General features: G+C 41.7%; 2 protein-coding genes across 3 annotated transcripts; both read left to right on the top strand.

Annotated features, from left to right (window-relative positions):
- Nucleotides 1–2,339: 2,339 nt before the first annotated feature.
- On the top strand, nt 2,340–6,630 carry LOC137593717 (DEP domain-containing protein 7-like). Its single transcript, XM_068312654.1, has 12 exons — nt 2,340–2,406; nt 2,844–3,029; nt 3,147–3,288; nt 3,374–3,469; nt 3,931–4,115; nt 4,337–4,529; nt 4,616–4,705; nt 5,061–5,188; nt 5,292–5,434; nt 5,547–5,672; nt 6,051–6,126; nt 6,430–6,630. The coding sequence occupies exons 1-12, from the start codon at nt 2,340–2,342 to the stop codon at nt 6,624–6,626; spliced, it is 1,629 nt and encodes a 542-aa protein (XP_068168755.1). The 3' UTR covers nt 6,627–6,630.
- Nucleotides 6,631–7,246: 616 nt separating this feature from the next.
- tcp11l1 (t-complex 11, testis-specific-like 1) lies at nt 7,247–13,413 on the top strand. Of its 2 annotated transcripts, none has more exons than XM_068312901.1 (10): nt 7,247–7,299; nt 7,759–7,899; nt 8,262–8,394; nt 8,487–8,607; nt 8,820–9,040; nt 9,151–9,287; nt 10,004–10,185; nt 10,306–10,487; nt 10,639–10,811; nt 10,898–13,413. In XM_068312901.1, the coding sequence occupies exons 2-10, from the start codon at nt 7,767–7,769 to the stop codon at nt 11,107–11,109; spliced, it is 1,494 nt and encodes a 497-aa protein (XP_068169002.1). In that variant the 5' UTR covers nt 7,247–7,299; nt 7,759–7,766; the 3' UTR covers nt 11,110–13,413. The 2 variants fall into 2 exon arrangements, with proteins under 2 accessions (XP_068169002.1, XP_068169001.1); XM_068312900.1 differs by having other exon boundaries at nt 7,252–7,640.
- The last annotated feature ends 120 nt before the right edge of the window (nt 13,414–13,533 follow it).

The raw sequence follows: 13,533 nt of genomic DNA, 5'->3' as shown, positions 1-13,533 counted from the left end.
TTTGACCTGTGGACGGTCCTGTGCAACCGTCTCTGTCCCCTCAACACCGGCTGCGAGCTGAGTGACACACGCGCTGCATAAAGGCAAACACACACCTACGGGGAAATAAGACTATTTAAGTGGGAGGTCTCCACTAGCCACTGATCGCTTGATAGAATGGACCTTTTTTCTCCCATTTAACCTGTGCGGGTATCAATCATGTTGGAGAATTAAATGATCCCTGCTAGAATTGGTTACTACCATAAAAAGACAGTGTGACCCCCAGGCTGAGGGAGGAGGGGGTGTGCAAACGTGTGTTAGTGTGTCAAAGTGTGTCTGTTTCTTTTGTGTGCCATGCGAATGTGTATATGACTGAGAGAGGGAGTGGACCGCGGTGTCTTTATTTGCTTCTCCAGTGATTCAGTTGAGCAGGTAATAAGCACCATCTCTAAGCCATGAAAAAGTCAAATTAAAAGAAGTGCCATCCATTAAATAGGAACATTTCTATCAGGTAACACGACGACTGTATTACATTAGGGTGAGTTATGTCGGCTAATCTTCTGTAATACACAAGGGAAAAGAAAGTTAGGCCATGAGATTGTAATACAAGTCATCAAAATATAGCTAACAGCAATGCAATGAGTGAAATACCAGTGTAATACAGTACTATAATAGGACTTTTTCCCTTGAAGACATTTGGAAAAAAAAATGAAATAAAATTAATGATGGCTGAATTTAATGTTGCTCCTTTGGTTTCAGGGTCCTTGTTCTGTTGAAGTTGACTCACTATTACAGTTTATTGAGACATTTGAACAGAACAGAACCAATTTAAATGTCATTTTGGACACAAAACTGAAATACAAACAGCTGAACTCAAAAGTAAAGGAGCTCTCCTCTCTTGCAAACTCGGGTATCTGGTTCCTAACATTAAATCACACATAGTGTACCTGTGCTTCATTCTAGACTGAGCTTCACTTTACTTCACACACAAGCATGGTGAAAAACTTTAAATAATAACCCAATACTTTTTGATTTTGTTTGAATATTAATGTTATTAACTTCATTTTACTACTGTTAATTACTGACAGGTTCCAATAACCAAATGAAGAACGGCAATTTATTAATGCAGACTACATACGGTAATATCACTCCATTCCTCAAGCAAAAGACAAAATATTTATCAAAATATGACTGTGCTGATAAAATTTGAGGCATATTATCTGGTAAATTGATTGTTAGTTGCTTTGTGTCATGCATTGTTTATTGTATGGCTGGTTGAGCAACAGACACTTTGACCTGTCAGAGCATGAAAAATACAAGTAGACCAACAGCATGAAGAATAGTTGATTCGATTAGATGAGTGAGTGAACCTAGAAGAGCTGAACCTCCTTCAGTCCATTCATACATGTTTTACTCCTGAGTTTGATGACGTCACTCTTTATGCAGTCATTTCAAGTCTAGACTTTAATGACAGTATTATTAATGCTGCAAATAAAATTATCAGCAAAGTTTATTACAAAAGTTTCTTCAGACAATCGTCACCGCAACGTGCGATTAAAATGTTAGCTTGTTAGTCAAATGATGGGTTGAAAAGTTAGCTAGTATGGAATGCGCTACTGTTAGCCAAAACACATCACATTTTTCTATTCGTTTAAAAATCAGATTTTTTTTTTCTAAATACGTTTCTGTCACAAGGAATAATATTTTTTTTTCTTTAATTGAATTTGTGCGATAAACGAAAACCTATGACGTAGACAAGCAAACGTACGTTACCTTTAGCTAGCCCAACAGCGCCCTCGCGCGTCAGAGTACCGGAAATAAGGACGTAGAAGAAGAAAAAAAGCAGCCAATCAGAAGTCTAGTTTTAATAGTTAGCGTAAAGACGAGGAAACACAAAGTAGGCGCTTAACAAAATAAAAAATAAAAAAGAATTCCATTCAAAGTATGATTTAAAAAAGCAACGCAGAGGAGGATAGTTAATGCCGAGAACAACAAATAAACGCTTGATTCGATAAATGTGCTAAAGTTGATGACGTCACATTTTCGTTCAAGAAATTAAAAAAAATATCTTTCCAGAGCATATTTTCAGGACTCAAAACAATCTAAAGCTGCTGGTGACTAGTATGAATTCTGCATCACTTTCTTACAACAATTTAGTGTTTATTTGTCCTTTAGGCTCCTGGGGATTAAATACAGTCAGTAACTCAGTAGTGTCTTGGTGACTACTGCCCTCTAGTGGATATTTTATAAAACTGCACACACACCGGGGGCCTTTCTTGGCGTGTTGTCACTAATTCTCTCCCGGTGTCTACCTGTCCTTTATCAACCGAAGAAGTGTTACCCTATGGTTTTACGGGCACATGGCCTCAATCAGAGAAAGAGCCGCGGCGCTGAACCTGGCAGAAAAACTGTGTGTGCGTCCGCAGGGTAAGTTTATCAATCACATGTTTCAAAAAGGCGTTTGTCTTGCTGTCTCCAAACTACAATAACCCAAATACTTTCAAAATGTCCCTTGAGGTTGTTGTGGCCAGTCCTCCCTGGTTAACAAGCAATTAACTCCAGCTGACGTGAGGCCAACTTATCCCAGCTTGTTCTCCATATTCCTATTTTTCTTTGTTAAATCTGATCCAAAGCTGTTTAAATCAGTACACTGGACTTTAAGAAAGTTCCTTGAAGACGTTTCACTTCTAATCCAAGAGGCGTCTTCAGTTCAGAACTAGAGATGCCTCTTGGAAACATCTTCCAGAAACTTTTCTTAGAGTCTAGTGGATTGATTTAACTGATCTGGATAACCATGACCTGGATAATGGAGGACCTACATGGACGTCTTGATAAATCTGACTTTCTCTGCGTCTGCTTCTCAGCACATGGAGCAGCCAGTAAACCAGTCCAGTCGTCCTGCTTATGGAGCGGCCTCATCTCCCACCTCAAGTCCTCCGTGACGGTGAAGCGTCGGCGAGTCCACCTCAAGTCTCATAACGACTGCTTCCTGGGCTCAGAGGCTGTTGACGTGATGGCAGAACACCTCAGTGGTGCTAAAGGCCTTGAGGGTGTGTGTGAGTTACATCCCATCACTTAGTGAAGTTTGAATCTTCCGCCTCTCACCTTTCTCCGTTTTATGTATGAACCAAAATTGCTCATTTCACTCTTCGCGGATTAAATTTAAGGTGTTGTTGTGTCGCGGGATAAAGTGGTGTGTGTGTGCCAGGCTCTGCTGGACTGTAACGTGTTTGAGGCGGTGGGAACCAAAGTGTTTGGTAAAGACCTGAAGCAGAATGCCTTTCAGGACAGCAAGAGTGCTCTTTACAGGTGAGATGGAAGCGCCTTGTTTTTCTGATGCAGTCAAAAGGCTGTGGATGGGTTAATGTAATTTATTTTTTCTTTTTACCCCCAGGTTTCTAAATTTTTGTACACCTTCAGTCGATGATTTGGAACAAGGTGCACTTGTGAATGGGATCCATAAACTCTTCAGCAGCTCTGTTTCAGACAGGTACTAAATCATCTAAGTTATCTTTAACAGCTCATATTCACATAATTCAGTCCAGTGTAAGACCTCCAAGATTAACATAGATCTGAGCAGCATTTGCCCCAAGCTAAGCATTAAAGACCCACAAAAACTGGATCTACTGTACTGAAAACTGTCAACTGCAGCTGGAATCTCAATCTCATTTTATATTAGGTTTATTTGCAAAGTTATATTAGTTGTCAACTGTTTGCAATAATCCAATCATACAAGAATGGTTTAAGCAGATATTAGGTTATTTTATGTCTTTTTTTATTTTATTTCATACTTTAACACAGTTGGTCCCTCTGGAGCCACAACATAGTGGAGATGTTCTCTCCACATGCAGTTACACCCCCACAGGCAGAGTTCCTCTTACTGGAACATTTTAAATTTAAGTAAGTCACGTATCTCTTGTTGTCTATGGTCTCTGATTTTATTCATTCCAGACAGGACCAGGAGACATGTCCCACTGGGTCACATGTCCAGATGTCCACCCCTGTCATGTTGACTCAGACAGCTGTGAAAGTCACCCATCTGGAGCTTCCACCCGCCGCTGGCCCGTCACAGGAGCCTGTGATGGACAGTCTGAGTCCCAGCAGAGCGCAGACCAACACGTTTTTACCACAGTCAGGTCAGACTCTGACGTCCTGACGCTGATGGGTCATTCTCTTTCTTTTTTTTTCTTTTTTAATGTGACGTGCATACATTTTCTGTAAGCGCTTATCCTGTGTCGGGTCCCAAAATGTTGTGCATCTTTTAAATCAAAGATTAGACAAAAAAAAGGACTATCTTTATTTCTGGAATGCAACACTGTATGAATGCCTGTATGAATGACATGTTCGTTGCTCCCAGTGGTTGATGAGGTGTGGCAGGAACAGACTCTGCTCAGGCTGCTAAACCTGGTGGAGCTCCCCCTGCTGGAGGGTCCGCTCCAGTGCAGCCAGACTCCTTCCTCTCCTGCCCGGTTGAGTCACAGCAACCCGGACCTGATCTACAGCAGCAACCACCTGGACAGACAGATCCTCAAGGCCTTCAGGGAGTCTCAGTGCGTTGAATTCATCTTGGATTCCTAATCAGTTTGATTAGATGCACATAACCTTGTTTTTGCTGTTTTTGCTTGTCATCCATCAGAGAAGATGAGTGGCTCTGTGCAGGTCTTGACTGTCTGGACTTCCTGCCTGATCAGCCTGTGGTGGAGCTGAGCAGGGAGCTGCCTCAGTGTTTCCTTGATCAAGAACCACCTGGTAGCGGTTCACATGATGGAGGCAAGTGGTTACAGGAGTGGTTACTAACCGTCCTCTGCTCTGAAATACAAATTGTAGCATTGGCGTTCAGTTACATGGTGCATGAAGGAAAGGACTCTGCTTGGTAATCCTCTCCATGACATATATTTGAATTTAAATGTCACTACTCTAAACTCGTTAAAGGAAAAAGCATCTAGTCCTGCTTAAGTTACACTTTTTTAAGGGATTTACAGGACAAACAGCGCCACCTGTGGTTGGAATTGAGCTCTTATGGTTTTTACAGTAGTTTTGTTGACTCTGATCTCCACCCCAGTTGACTCCCCTCAACTCTCCCAGAGGGGCTTGACCCAATGTAAGCTGCTGCTATACAGGACCCTGGTGAAGCACTACCACACAGACAGGCCTCCGCTGCTGCCCCAGCACATGGCTGACATCTACACAGCCATCGCTGACCTGCTGGGTAGGAGCTCATCTGCAGAGTAATTTCTTGCGTTTAAAGGTCTACAGACCTGTTGGTAGAAACACAGATGACAACAGGCTGAACAAACGTCCTTGCTTCCCAGTGAATGCTAAATTGGGCAAAGCTCTGCAGGCTCTGCAGCTGTGTCTGAAGCTGCTGCCTCCGGCCTGCAGAGATGAGCTGCACAGGCTGCTTTCCTTCTTGGCTCTGGCGGCCGACCCACTAGGGATTAAACTGGACAAGGAGGTGAGAACTGGTGACTAACATTAATGCACTTTTAATAATAATTAAAAAAAATTTTTTTTTTGAACTTTTTTATCTGTAAGGAGACATTAAAGTTGCGCCACTGATCCTGCAGGTGGAGAACCGGCTGGCAGTGAAGAGGTCTTTTTCTCGAGCAATCCTCCACAACAAAGCTCTTCCGAAGGATAAAGAGGACCTCATGGTGGCTTTCATGCTCAGCAACATCAGGGACATTTTTAGGGTACGAAAAATCAGAGCTCGTATAAATCTTTCCTCGAGTCTAAACCTAAACCTACAAAGACGACAATGGCGACTGATCGGTCAACTCTTAGCATGGGTTCAGCTCTGAAAGCAGTCATATAATGCAACAATGCCCCCCACCACCACCACCCAACAATCAGTCACCAACAATCAATTTGACCAGTTTGAGGCTGACTTTTATTTGAAGTGCTTGTTTGGGCTTTGACATTGTGCGATGATGTAAGCTTTTGTTATATCATTAAATTGCTCCAATTGGTTATGAAAATAGAATGACATCCTGCCACAAATGTGAAGCTTTTATTGTAGCAGAGAAGTGGGACGTTGAACTATAATGGCTAAACATTTTCTGCCAATACAGATACCTGGAGCTCTGCATAAAGGAGTGAGCGAAAAGCTGGCCAGCCTCGCACAAGAGAAGCCGCCGGATGTGACCGGTAAACAATCACTGACAGACAGCTGTTCTGTAACAGAATAAAAAACATTCTGCTTTAAAATACAGTTTTCATTATCAGAAAAGATGGGAAAGAGTTCTGCCTTCTGATGAGGCTCGGGGTGTTGCTGTACAACTCCCTTTTCACTGTTACACAATCATCTATAATTCACTTCCATATGATTGGGTTTATGGTTCACAGGGATTTGACAGAAAACCAATCATTTTTTAATATTTCTCCCCCAGTAGAGGCTCTATCACTATATTTTTGTTGTTGAAATAAAACTGTTCCTCTTTTGTCTTTCAGGATCTGCATTCTGCCAGCAGGGCTCTTACTCTACAAAGGACACCACCGACCAGGAGCTGTGGATTCTGCTGAACAACATCTACCTGGACACCAAGATTTCCTCAAAGGAGAAGAAACGCCTCCTCAGACAGTTCCACCAGGCCCACCCAGAAATCTTCAACCAGTACTTTGGTGAATCTGCTCTCGGTGTGCTCTAGATTTATGCACATAGTAGTTTAGTGGGTCTCTGTTGTGTAAATGGTCGGTTTCACCAATATAGTTTTTGATCTAGAGTTTTTGTTTAGAGTTTTTAAAAAAAAATCTTTTGTTGCTTAGATGAATGTTAAGTGATTCAAAAGAAGTGTTTGTGACTGACCAAAATCTTAGAGATTGTAAATATGCATGTGGGAAGGATTCATCTGTGCTAGGACTGCATTTGTGTGTTAATTTGCTTTATTATTGAAGAAATTAAATAAATATTTCATGTACTCTATTGCTGTGTTTTTGTTCCAGAGCATAAAAACTGGCCTGATTTGACTTTTACATGTATTAAAATGTGAAAAATATGAAAAAGTTAAGCTTTGCAATGCTGGAATAGAACAAACAAAATAATTTCTATTAAGATTATTTTATTCCTCTGATTAGTCCCAATAGTTTTTCAGATAATTTTGGAAACTTTCTCTTTTAATATTACATTTTTACTGCTAAAATATATTTCTGGTGAATGTCGAGGACAGAAATCTGTAGAATGTCCCTAATAGTGACGAAAACAAGTCCTGAGTGTCTGAAGGCGAGGGCTCGCCTCTGACGTCACGTTAGCCACACCCAAAAGCGGAAGTGCAGCCTCCTTCGCGGCAACAGAGCAGAGGAGGGTTTCTACGTGGAAAAAAGGTCGAGTTTTCCACCAGAAAGAAAAGACTTTATTCTGTTAAACACGTTGTTTGTTAGTCTTGAAGTTGTAAATAAACGTTTGGCAGTATTAACTGCGCCGTGGCCGGTTTTTTAAAGGCTAGGCTTTGTTGTTGTTGTTGTGGTGGACAGCTAGTCGTCTGAAGGCTAACCGTTAGATAAGTTGAGCTAGCTTGTTTCTGTCGTCGGTGCCGCCGACGGCAAAGTTAATAACGTCACCACACCGGACAGAGAAAACATCCGCAGAGGGTCGATCTTTTGGTTTCAACACATCCGTCAGACTAGCGTCCAACTCCCTGCCCTCGGTCTCCTGCCCGATACAGGTGACGTCATAGTGGAGACCACCTCGTCCCCTGTTCTTACTGTAAACACCAGCTACTGCATGTCCAGCCAGGCAGAGTGGAAACGTGAACTCAAACGAGCATGACGTCTGTCTTTCAGGTTTGAACATGCCAAAAGAGGCAGACCACCTTAAGGATGGAGGAGATGAGGAAACAAAGGAGGAGAGGACGCAGGATACTCCCGAGGAGACGGTGAGGAGCAAGGTGACCGAGAGCCCAAACAGAGGGAGGACTCCTCAAGGTGAGAGGGAAGAAACACGAGATGGTCGGCTCCGAAAGAGAAATCCATTCAGGTTCTGTGTCGTCCGTAGTTATGGAAACGTACAATAAAAACTGTCTATTTTGCTTCTTAATGTTTTCCAAATTTCAAGTTTACAAACTTGACAGATGAAGACAAGAGAGATGTGAGTTCTTGTTCACACTGGGTAATAATATCACGACAGAATTTTACCTTGACTGTGGTTGTTGAATGATTATTTCTCATGCTGAACTATTAGAGCTGAGATCTTATTTCTGTTTCATATTAAAAATGTTTGATGGTTACTTAGTCCGAGTGTTGTTTGCTGACGTTTAAGTTTAATCATTTGTTTTCCTGTCTTACAGCCAGCCCTCCCAGATTTGTCTCTATCGAGGAGCTGATGGAAACTGCTAAAGATGTCACCAACATGGCTTTGGCCCATGAAATAATAGTTAACCAGGAATTTCAAATCACTCCTGCAGAGCTTCCTGAAGGGAGGTGAGACTGCAGTCGGATGAAGTAACTCTTTATAGTCCTTGAGGTTGCCGTCTTACTGTAGATGTTGAAGTTAATTTTTGTTCTTTGGACAGTCTGGAGCGTAAAGTGAAGGAGATAATGCACAAAGCATTCTGGGACTGTTTGGAAGAGCAGCTGAAGGAGGATCCGCCGACGTACGGACACGCCATCAAACTGGTGGCCGAGATCAAGGAGGTGAGGAAGAAGAGGTTTTCTGTTTCAGGGATTTAGCTCCCTTTGGTTTAGTTTGTAGTACAAAAAAACCCCCAAATGATACAGCTATCAGAGAAAACTTCAGTTTCACCTTTACAGGATAATCATTGGCTCTGGGTGACACATGCATTCCTTTGCTACAATATCCAACTATTAATCCACTCATTCTTTCTTTCTTTCTGTTTCTCATTCAGACGATGCTGTCCTTCTTGCTGTCGGGCCACGGGCGTCTGCGGTCCTGCATAGAGGAGGTTCTGGACTTACCTCTGATACAGCAGCAGGCGGACAATGGAGCTCTAGACATTGGTCAGCTGTCCCAGTTCATCATCGGGGTGATGGGCTCGCTGTGCGCCCCCTGCAGGGACGATGACATAAATAAGCTAAAAGAGATCACAGATATCGTGCCTCTGTTCAAGTAAGCCAAGAGGAAGGAGAGGAAATGAGTTCTGCTCATCTTGCGTTTGTGTGATTTCATGTTTTCGTACCCTCTGCTGTGTCTCTGTCTTCCTCTGTCCTCCTTTCCAGGGCAATATTCTCAGTCCTGGATCGCATGAAGTTAGACATGGCAAACTTTGCCATCAACAGCATCAGGCCTCATATGTCAAATCACGCAGTGCAGTATGAGAGGAGCAAGTTCCATGAGTTTCTACAAAAAAATCCTAGTAAGTAAGAACTTTCAGAAGAATGAATATTTTATTCATGTTAAAATATTGTGATAAGATGGAGAGTTGCTTTGAACTGTAAACACAAAACAAAGCTGAAATGACTCCATGGAGCTCATGTGGTTTAATCCAGGCCACCAGAATCTGCAAGATCCCAGACTGATGTTATTTATGCCTTCTTTTGGGCAAAACACGCCATGAGCTAAGAGTGTTAGCGTTCAGCCCTGAGGTGGGCGCACAAGCTTCAAAGTGGGTGTGTTTGCTGCAAGACAAGATTAAGGAAAACCTGTGATCTTCACACGCTTCCCAGTTTGCCTTCTGTGTCCTACAAGGCACACAGCTCTGATGAAGCTGAAGCTGCAAGTGTTTGATTTTTCTCACCGTGTGCAATCTGAGAACATTGATGAAAGATTGGAACTTATTTCTTAACAATTTATTTTGGGTTCTCTGTCCTTCTGGAGGCTATAAGCACATGAGCTAGAGAAAGTAAAGTTATGTTTATATTCAAGACAAAACCCTGTTTTCTTCAGTTTTTTAGGGAAAGGATGTTTTGTCATGAAGCTCTACAAATGTTCTGCAAAATAAAAGAAGACTTTGTCGTCTTTCCGTCATCTTAAGTTTGAGATCACGCCTGAGTTTTCTCATTTAGGTGGAATGTTCCTTTAAGTTTATTTCAGTCATGACCCACTTGTTAACGCTGACGCTGTCCTCCTCAGATGCCCTTGACTACACTGAGAAGTGGCTCGAGGACACGGCCAGATGCATGAGAGAGGGCAGTAAGGACTGCACTGCTGTCGTCGCCACATCCACCGGGGCTGGATCCTTCAACTTTGATGTTCATCCTCATAGCTTCCTTCTGCTGCTAAGGTGGGATCACGCCTCGGATCCCTTCCCAGAGGTAAACACCACCTGTCCTATCTGTCTTTTATGATTCTTTTAAACGAAACCTGCCCCTTTTGATTAACTCCTGATTCTCTGTGATTCAATAAACCACATTCTTCCTCTTCTGCTCCTACAGACATTTCTGATGGATCAGGGTCGCTTTCAGGAGATGCAGCAGGAGGTTGAGAAATTAGTCCTACTCTCCTCCATACTGCTTGTCGCCTACACCACTGCTGGAGAGGCGATTTCTGGCCTGCCAGGGCTGATGGAGACCCTTAAAAATATTGTCAACGTCATGCTTGCAGACATGCACACACCGTGAGTACAGGCAGTTGTCACACGTGTTCGAAATACAGGCGAATAACAATGACTGCACTTTCTCACGTGGTTCTACGTTGACTTCTGATTATTTCAAAAAGCGTAGGCCACGCTGCTCTGCCGTATTTAAACACTTTTTGTCCGTCTGAAGGTCTTTTAACGCACAGGAGGCCTTCTCGACAATTGGAGAGAAACTGTGCGATGAGCTGAGTCGCTGTCTCAGACAACATGGCCACTCTTCATTTTCGGATGAGCAGAAGAACACTCTTAAGGGACAAATCTCCGCTACTGTCCAGCCAGACAACACAGTCCACAAGCTGATGGGTAACAACGGCGAAGCCTAAGATGACGCATGATTTATGGTCGAATTTCTTCAGCGGTGACGGTGATTTTTCTCTCCCTCTTCTCAGATTCTCGAGTTCAGAGTTACCTCACGGTTTTCCTGGAGTCGAGCCAACGCAAGACGTCTCCCGCTCTCCCAGGAGGCCTTGCTCCAGTCGGCACGGAGCTGACGGAGCTCGCCGTCCGCTTCGATCGCTTTGTCACGTTCAATAGGCTGGTCTACAGCCCATACTACAAAAACATTCTCTCTAAATTACTGACCAGCGGGGAGAGCACCTAAACACCAATCACTGATAGGTTTAACTGAAGCTACAGTGGGGAGAACCAGTGTTTGATACGCTGACGTCTTTGCAGGTTTTCCCACTTACAAAGCATGTAGAGGTCTGTCATTTTTATCATAGGTACTCTTCAACTGTGAGATGCACAATTTAAATAAAAATCCTGAATATCGCATTGTATGATTTTTAAACAAGTAGTTCAGTGGCTGCCATTGATGTCTATAGTCTTCTATAGACGTCAGTTACATTTTTCAACAGGCAGGGCTGGGAGACAGTCTGGCGGAGCTTTTAGTGAAAATCAGGTTTTAAGCATGGATTTTATCTTCATGATGATTGATCCAGTTACTGAGCAGAGGATGGAGAATCAGAGGAAGACAGAAGTTATAGTAGGTTATGTAACAAATTGTATGTATATCAGAGCCGAAGGAGAACAATTTCTATAAAGCACTGGCAGCCAATGAGTTAATTTGCATAAATTAATGCAAATTATTTGTATTACATGGTATGTGCTCCGTGTATCAGATACTTATTCTCTCCACTGTACCTGTATTCAGCAGGTAGAGCCTGCTTCCCTGAGGATGCACCTTCAGCCGACATTGTTAAACACTTGCCCCCCCCCCCCCCCCCCACACACACACACAATGCTTTAACTCAGTGTTACTTATTTTGATAAAATCTCAGGCTTCAAATTTTTGACATCACATTAATTTTGTGTTACAAACAGAGCTGGAGTCGATTAACGCCAGTAAAACCTAAACATACTTAAGTAAGTAAAGACTGGAGATGTAGTATTCAAACTGAACTTGGTTTTTATAAGTGTTATATCTGGATTTGATGACGAGAACCTGTTAAAAAGTTGTGGGAGGTTTGTTTTTTGTTCTTCAGAAGAGCTGACACCAGTTGATTCAGTCCTTGGATGGATGGTTTAGAAGGATTGTGATATTCAGATCCTTGTTGATTTTGTTAAGAGCGCCAAAGAAATGTTGACATTTGCTGTGTGATGAAGCTACACATCACAAAGGATGCAGTCCATTAGGGAAATAACTGTTTACCTTGGTAACTGAGCAATGCAAAAGAATTTGAGGTTCAAATTTAGCCCAAAAGCAGAGTTTTCCATCTTCTGCGGTCAAAATATTATTGATTGACAGTGATTAGAAAATGAAGTGTGTTTAGGCTTTGAGTCCATAGTGTGTGCTCAAAAGACGGTTCTAAGGTGTTAAAACTTGTATTAGACTGAAGTGAGTTAAATACCGGAATGTGTACTGAAGGGAAACCAGGCTGGAGTTTGGGACTAACTTAAATTGTGCTGTTTTAATTGTTGCTCGTTTTGTTTAAGTGTGATCCTTAATTTATTTCTGATTTGTTAATACGTTATTTTATATACACACATTTTACATACTTACCACAGGATACTGAGAGCAGCAGCAAATAAAAACTCCTTGTTATACATTGGTCTAAACAGTTACACTGATAATTGACTTCAGACAATAAAGCATCATTTGTCACACAGCAGAGTAACATCCTTCTGTTCTTTGGGTCTTCTGATTTCACCTGGCAATGATTTATTTTTTTTATAAATTAATGACAATGTTGTTTCATCATAAATCATAATAGGTTTATATTAGAAAAGCCATTTTATTCAGTTAACTCCTCTGAGTTTTAAAAACTTTCATTCTGAATTGTCACAACGCCCCTTACATGTAGTTTCCGAACTGGACAGTAGGTGGCGGCGGTAACCCAATCTAAACGGACTTTCACTGTTGGGTTTTATCATTGATAAATTTGCAACAGAATATGGAGTGAACGCATAACAAACTGATTAATCTACCGAGTTTCATTGTCAGAACAAAGCATGTAATTAAATCTTAAAGCAAATCTGTAATAAACATTTTACAGCATATACAACAAAACAACCAAAATAGGCGGTTTGGTGCATTGCCACATCAGCTTTGTTTGTATGAAGCTGTTTGCTCCTAGCATATATTTAGAAACACAAACATTTGGGTCTGATGACATTTAGAATATTTCACAAATTCCATTTGTGAAACTTTCCACGTAAACATGTTTTCAGTCACCGTGCATGCTACTAGCTTCACCTCCCTTTAGGCTCATATCCATTGTGTGTAGTTGTACCTTTTGATGTTTGGATTTTGATATAAATCTGTGGTTTCCATGGCAACATGGTGACTGAAAGGTTGTCATTTTATTTGAAGCATGTATAAACAAGTGTATACACTTACCTCACCAACCTTTTCATACATATAATCAATAATACTGAACATTTACATTTTTCACTATCCACTGGAGAACATGTCATAATCATAAAGTCATGCATTTATTCTACAGAGTTTATATTGATGTGTTTTCCCCTCTTAGAAGTTTTCCATAATAAGTCAAAAATTATTTTAAAAAACATAATAATGTGA

The sequence above is a fragment of the Antennarius striatus genome, chromosome 4 (assembly GCF_040054535.1).
Source record: "Antennarius striatus isolate MH-2024 chromosome 4, ASM4005453v1, whole genome shotgun sequence".
NCBI classification, from domain to species: Eukaryota; Metazoa; Chordata; class Actinopteri; order Lophiiformes; family Antennariidae; genus Antennarius; species Antennarius striatus.
Note: the sequence above shows the minus strand (reverse complement) of the source record. Positions and strands in the feature narration are given on the sequence as shown.

What these genes read in the sequence shown, in the direction of transcription:
- tcp11l1 (XM_068312901.1), top strand. Translation starts at nt 7,767, where the DNA reads ATGCCAAAAGAGGCAGACCACCTTAAGGATGGAGGAGATGAGGAAACA. An exon ending in GCAGAGCTTCCTGAAGGGAG is followed by an intron (nt 8,395 to 8,486) that starts GTGAGACTGCAG and finishes TTCTTTGGACAG; the next exon opens with TCTGGAGCGTAAAGTGAAGG. An exon ending in CACAGTCCACAAGCTGATGG is followed by an intron (nt 10,812 to 10,897) that starts GTAACAACGGCG and finishes CCCTCTTCTCAG; the next exon opens with ATTCTCGAGTTCAGAGTTAC.
- LOC137593717 (XM_068312654.1), top strand. Translation starts at nt 2,340, where the DNA reads ATGGCCTCAATCAGAGAAAGAGCCGCGGCGCTGAACCTGGCAGAAAAA. An exon ending in AGCAAGAGTGCTCTTTACAG is followed by an intron (nt 3,289 to 3,373) that starts GTGAGATGGAAG and finishes TTTTACCCCCAG; the next exon opens with GTTTCTAAATTTTTGTACAC. An exon ending in AGCAGGGAGCTGCCTCAGTG is followed by an intron (nt 4,706 to 5,060) that starts TTTCCTTGATCA and finishes CCCTCAACTCTC; the next exon opens with CCAGAGGGGCTTGACCCAAT.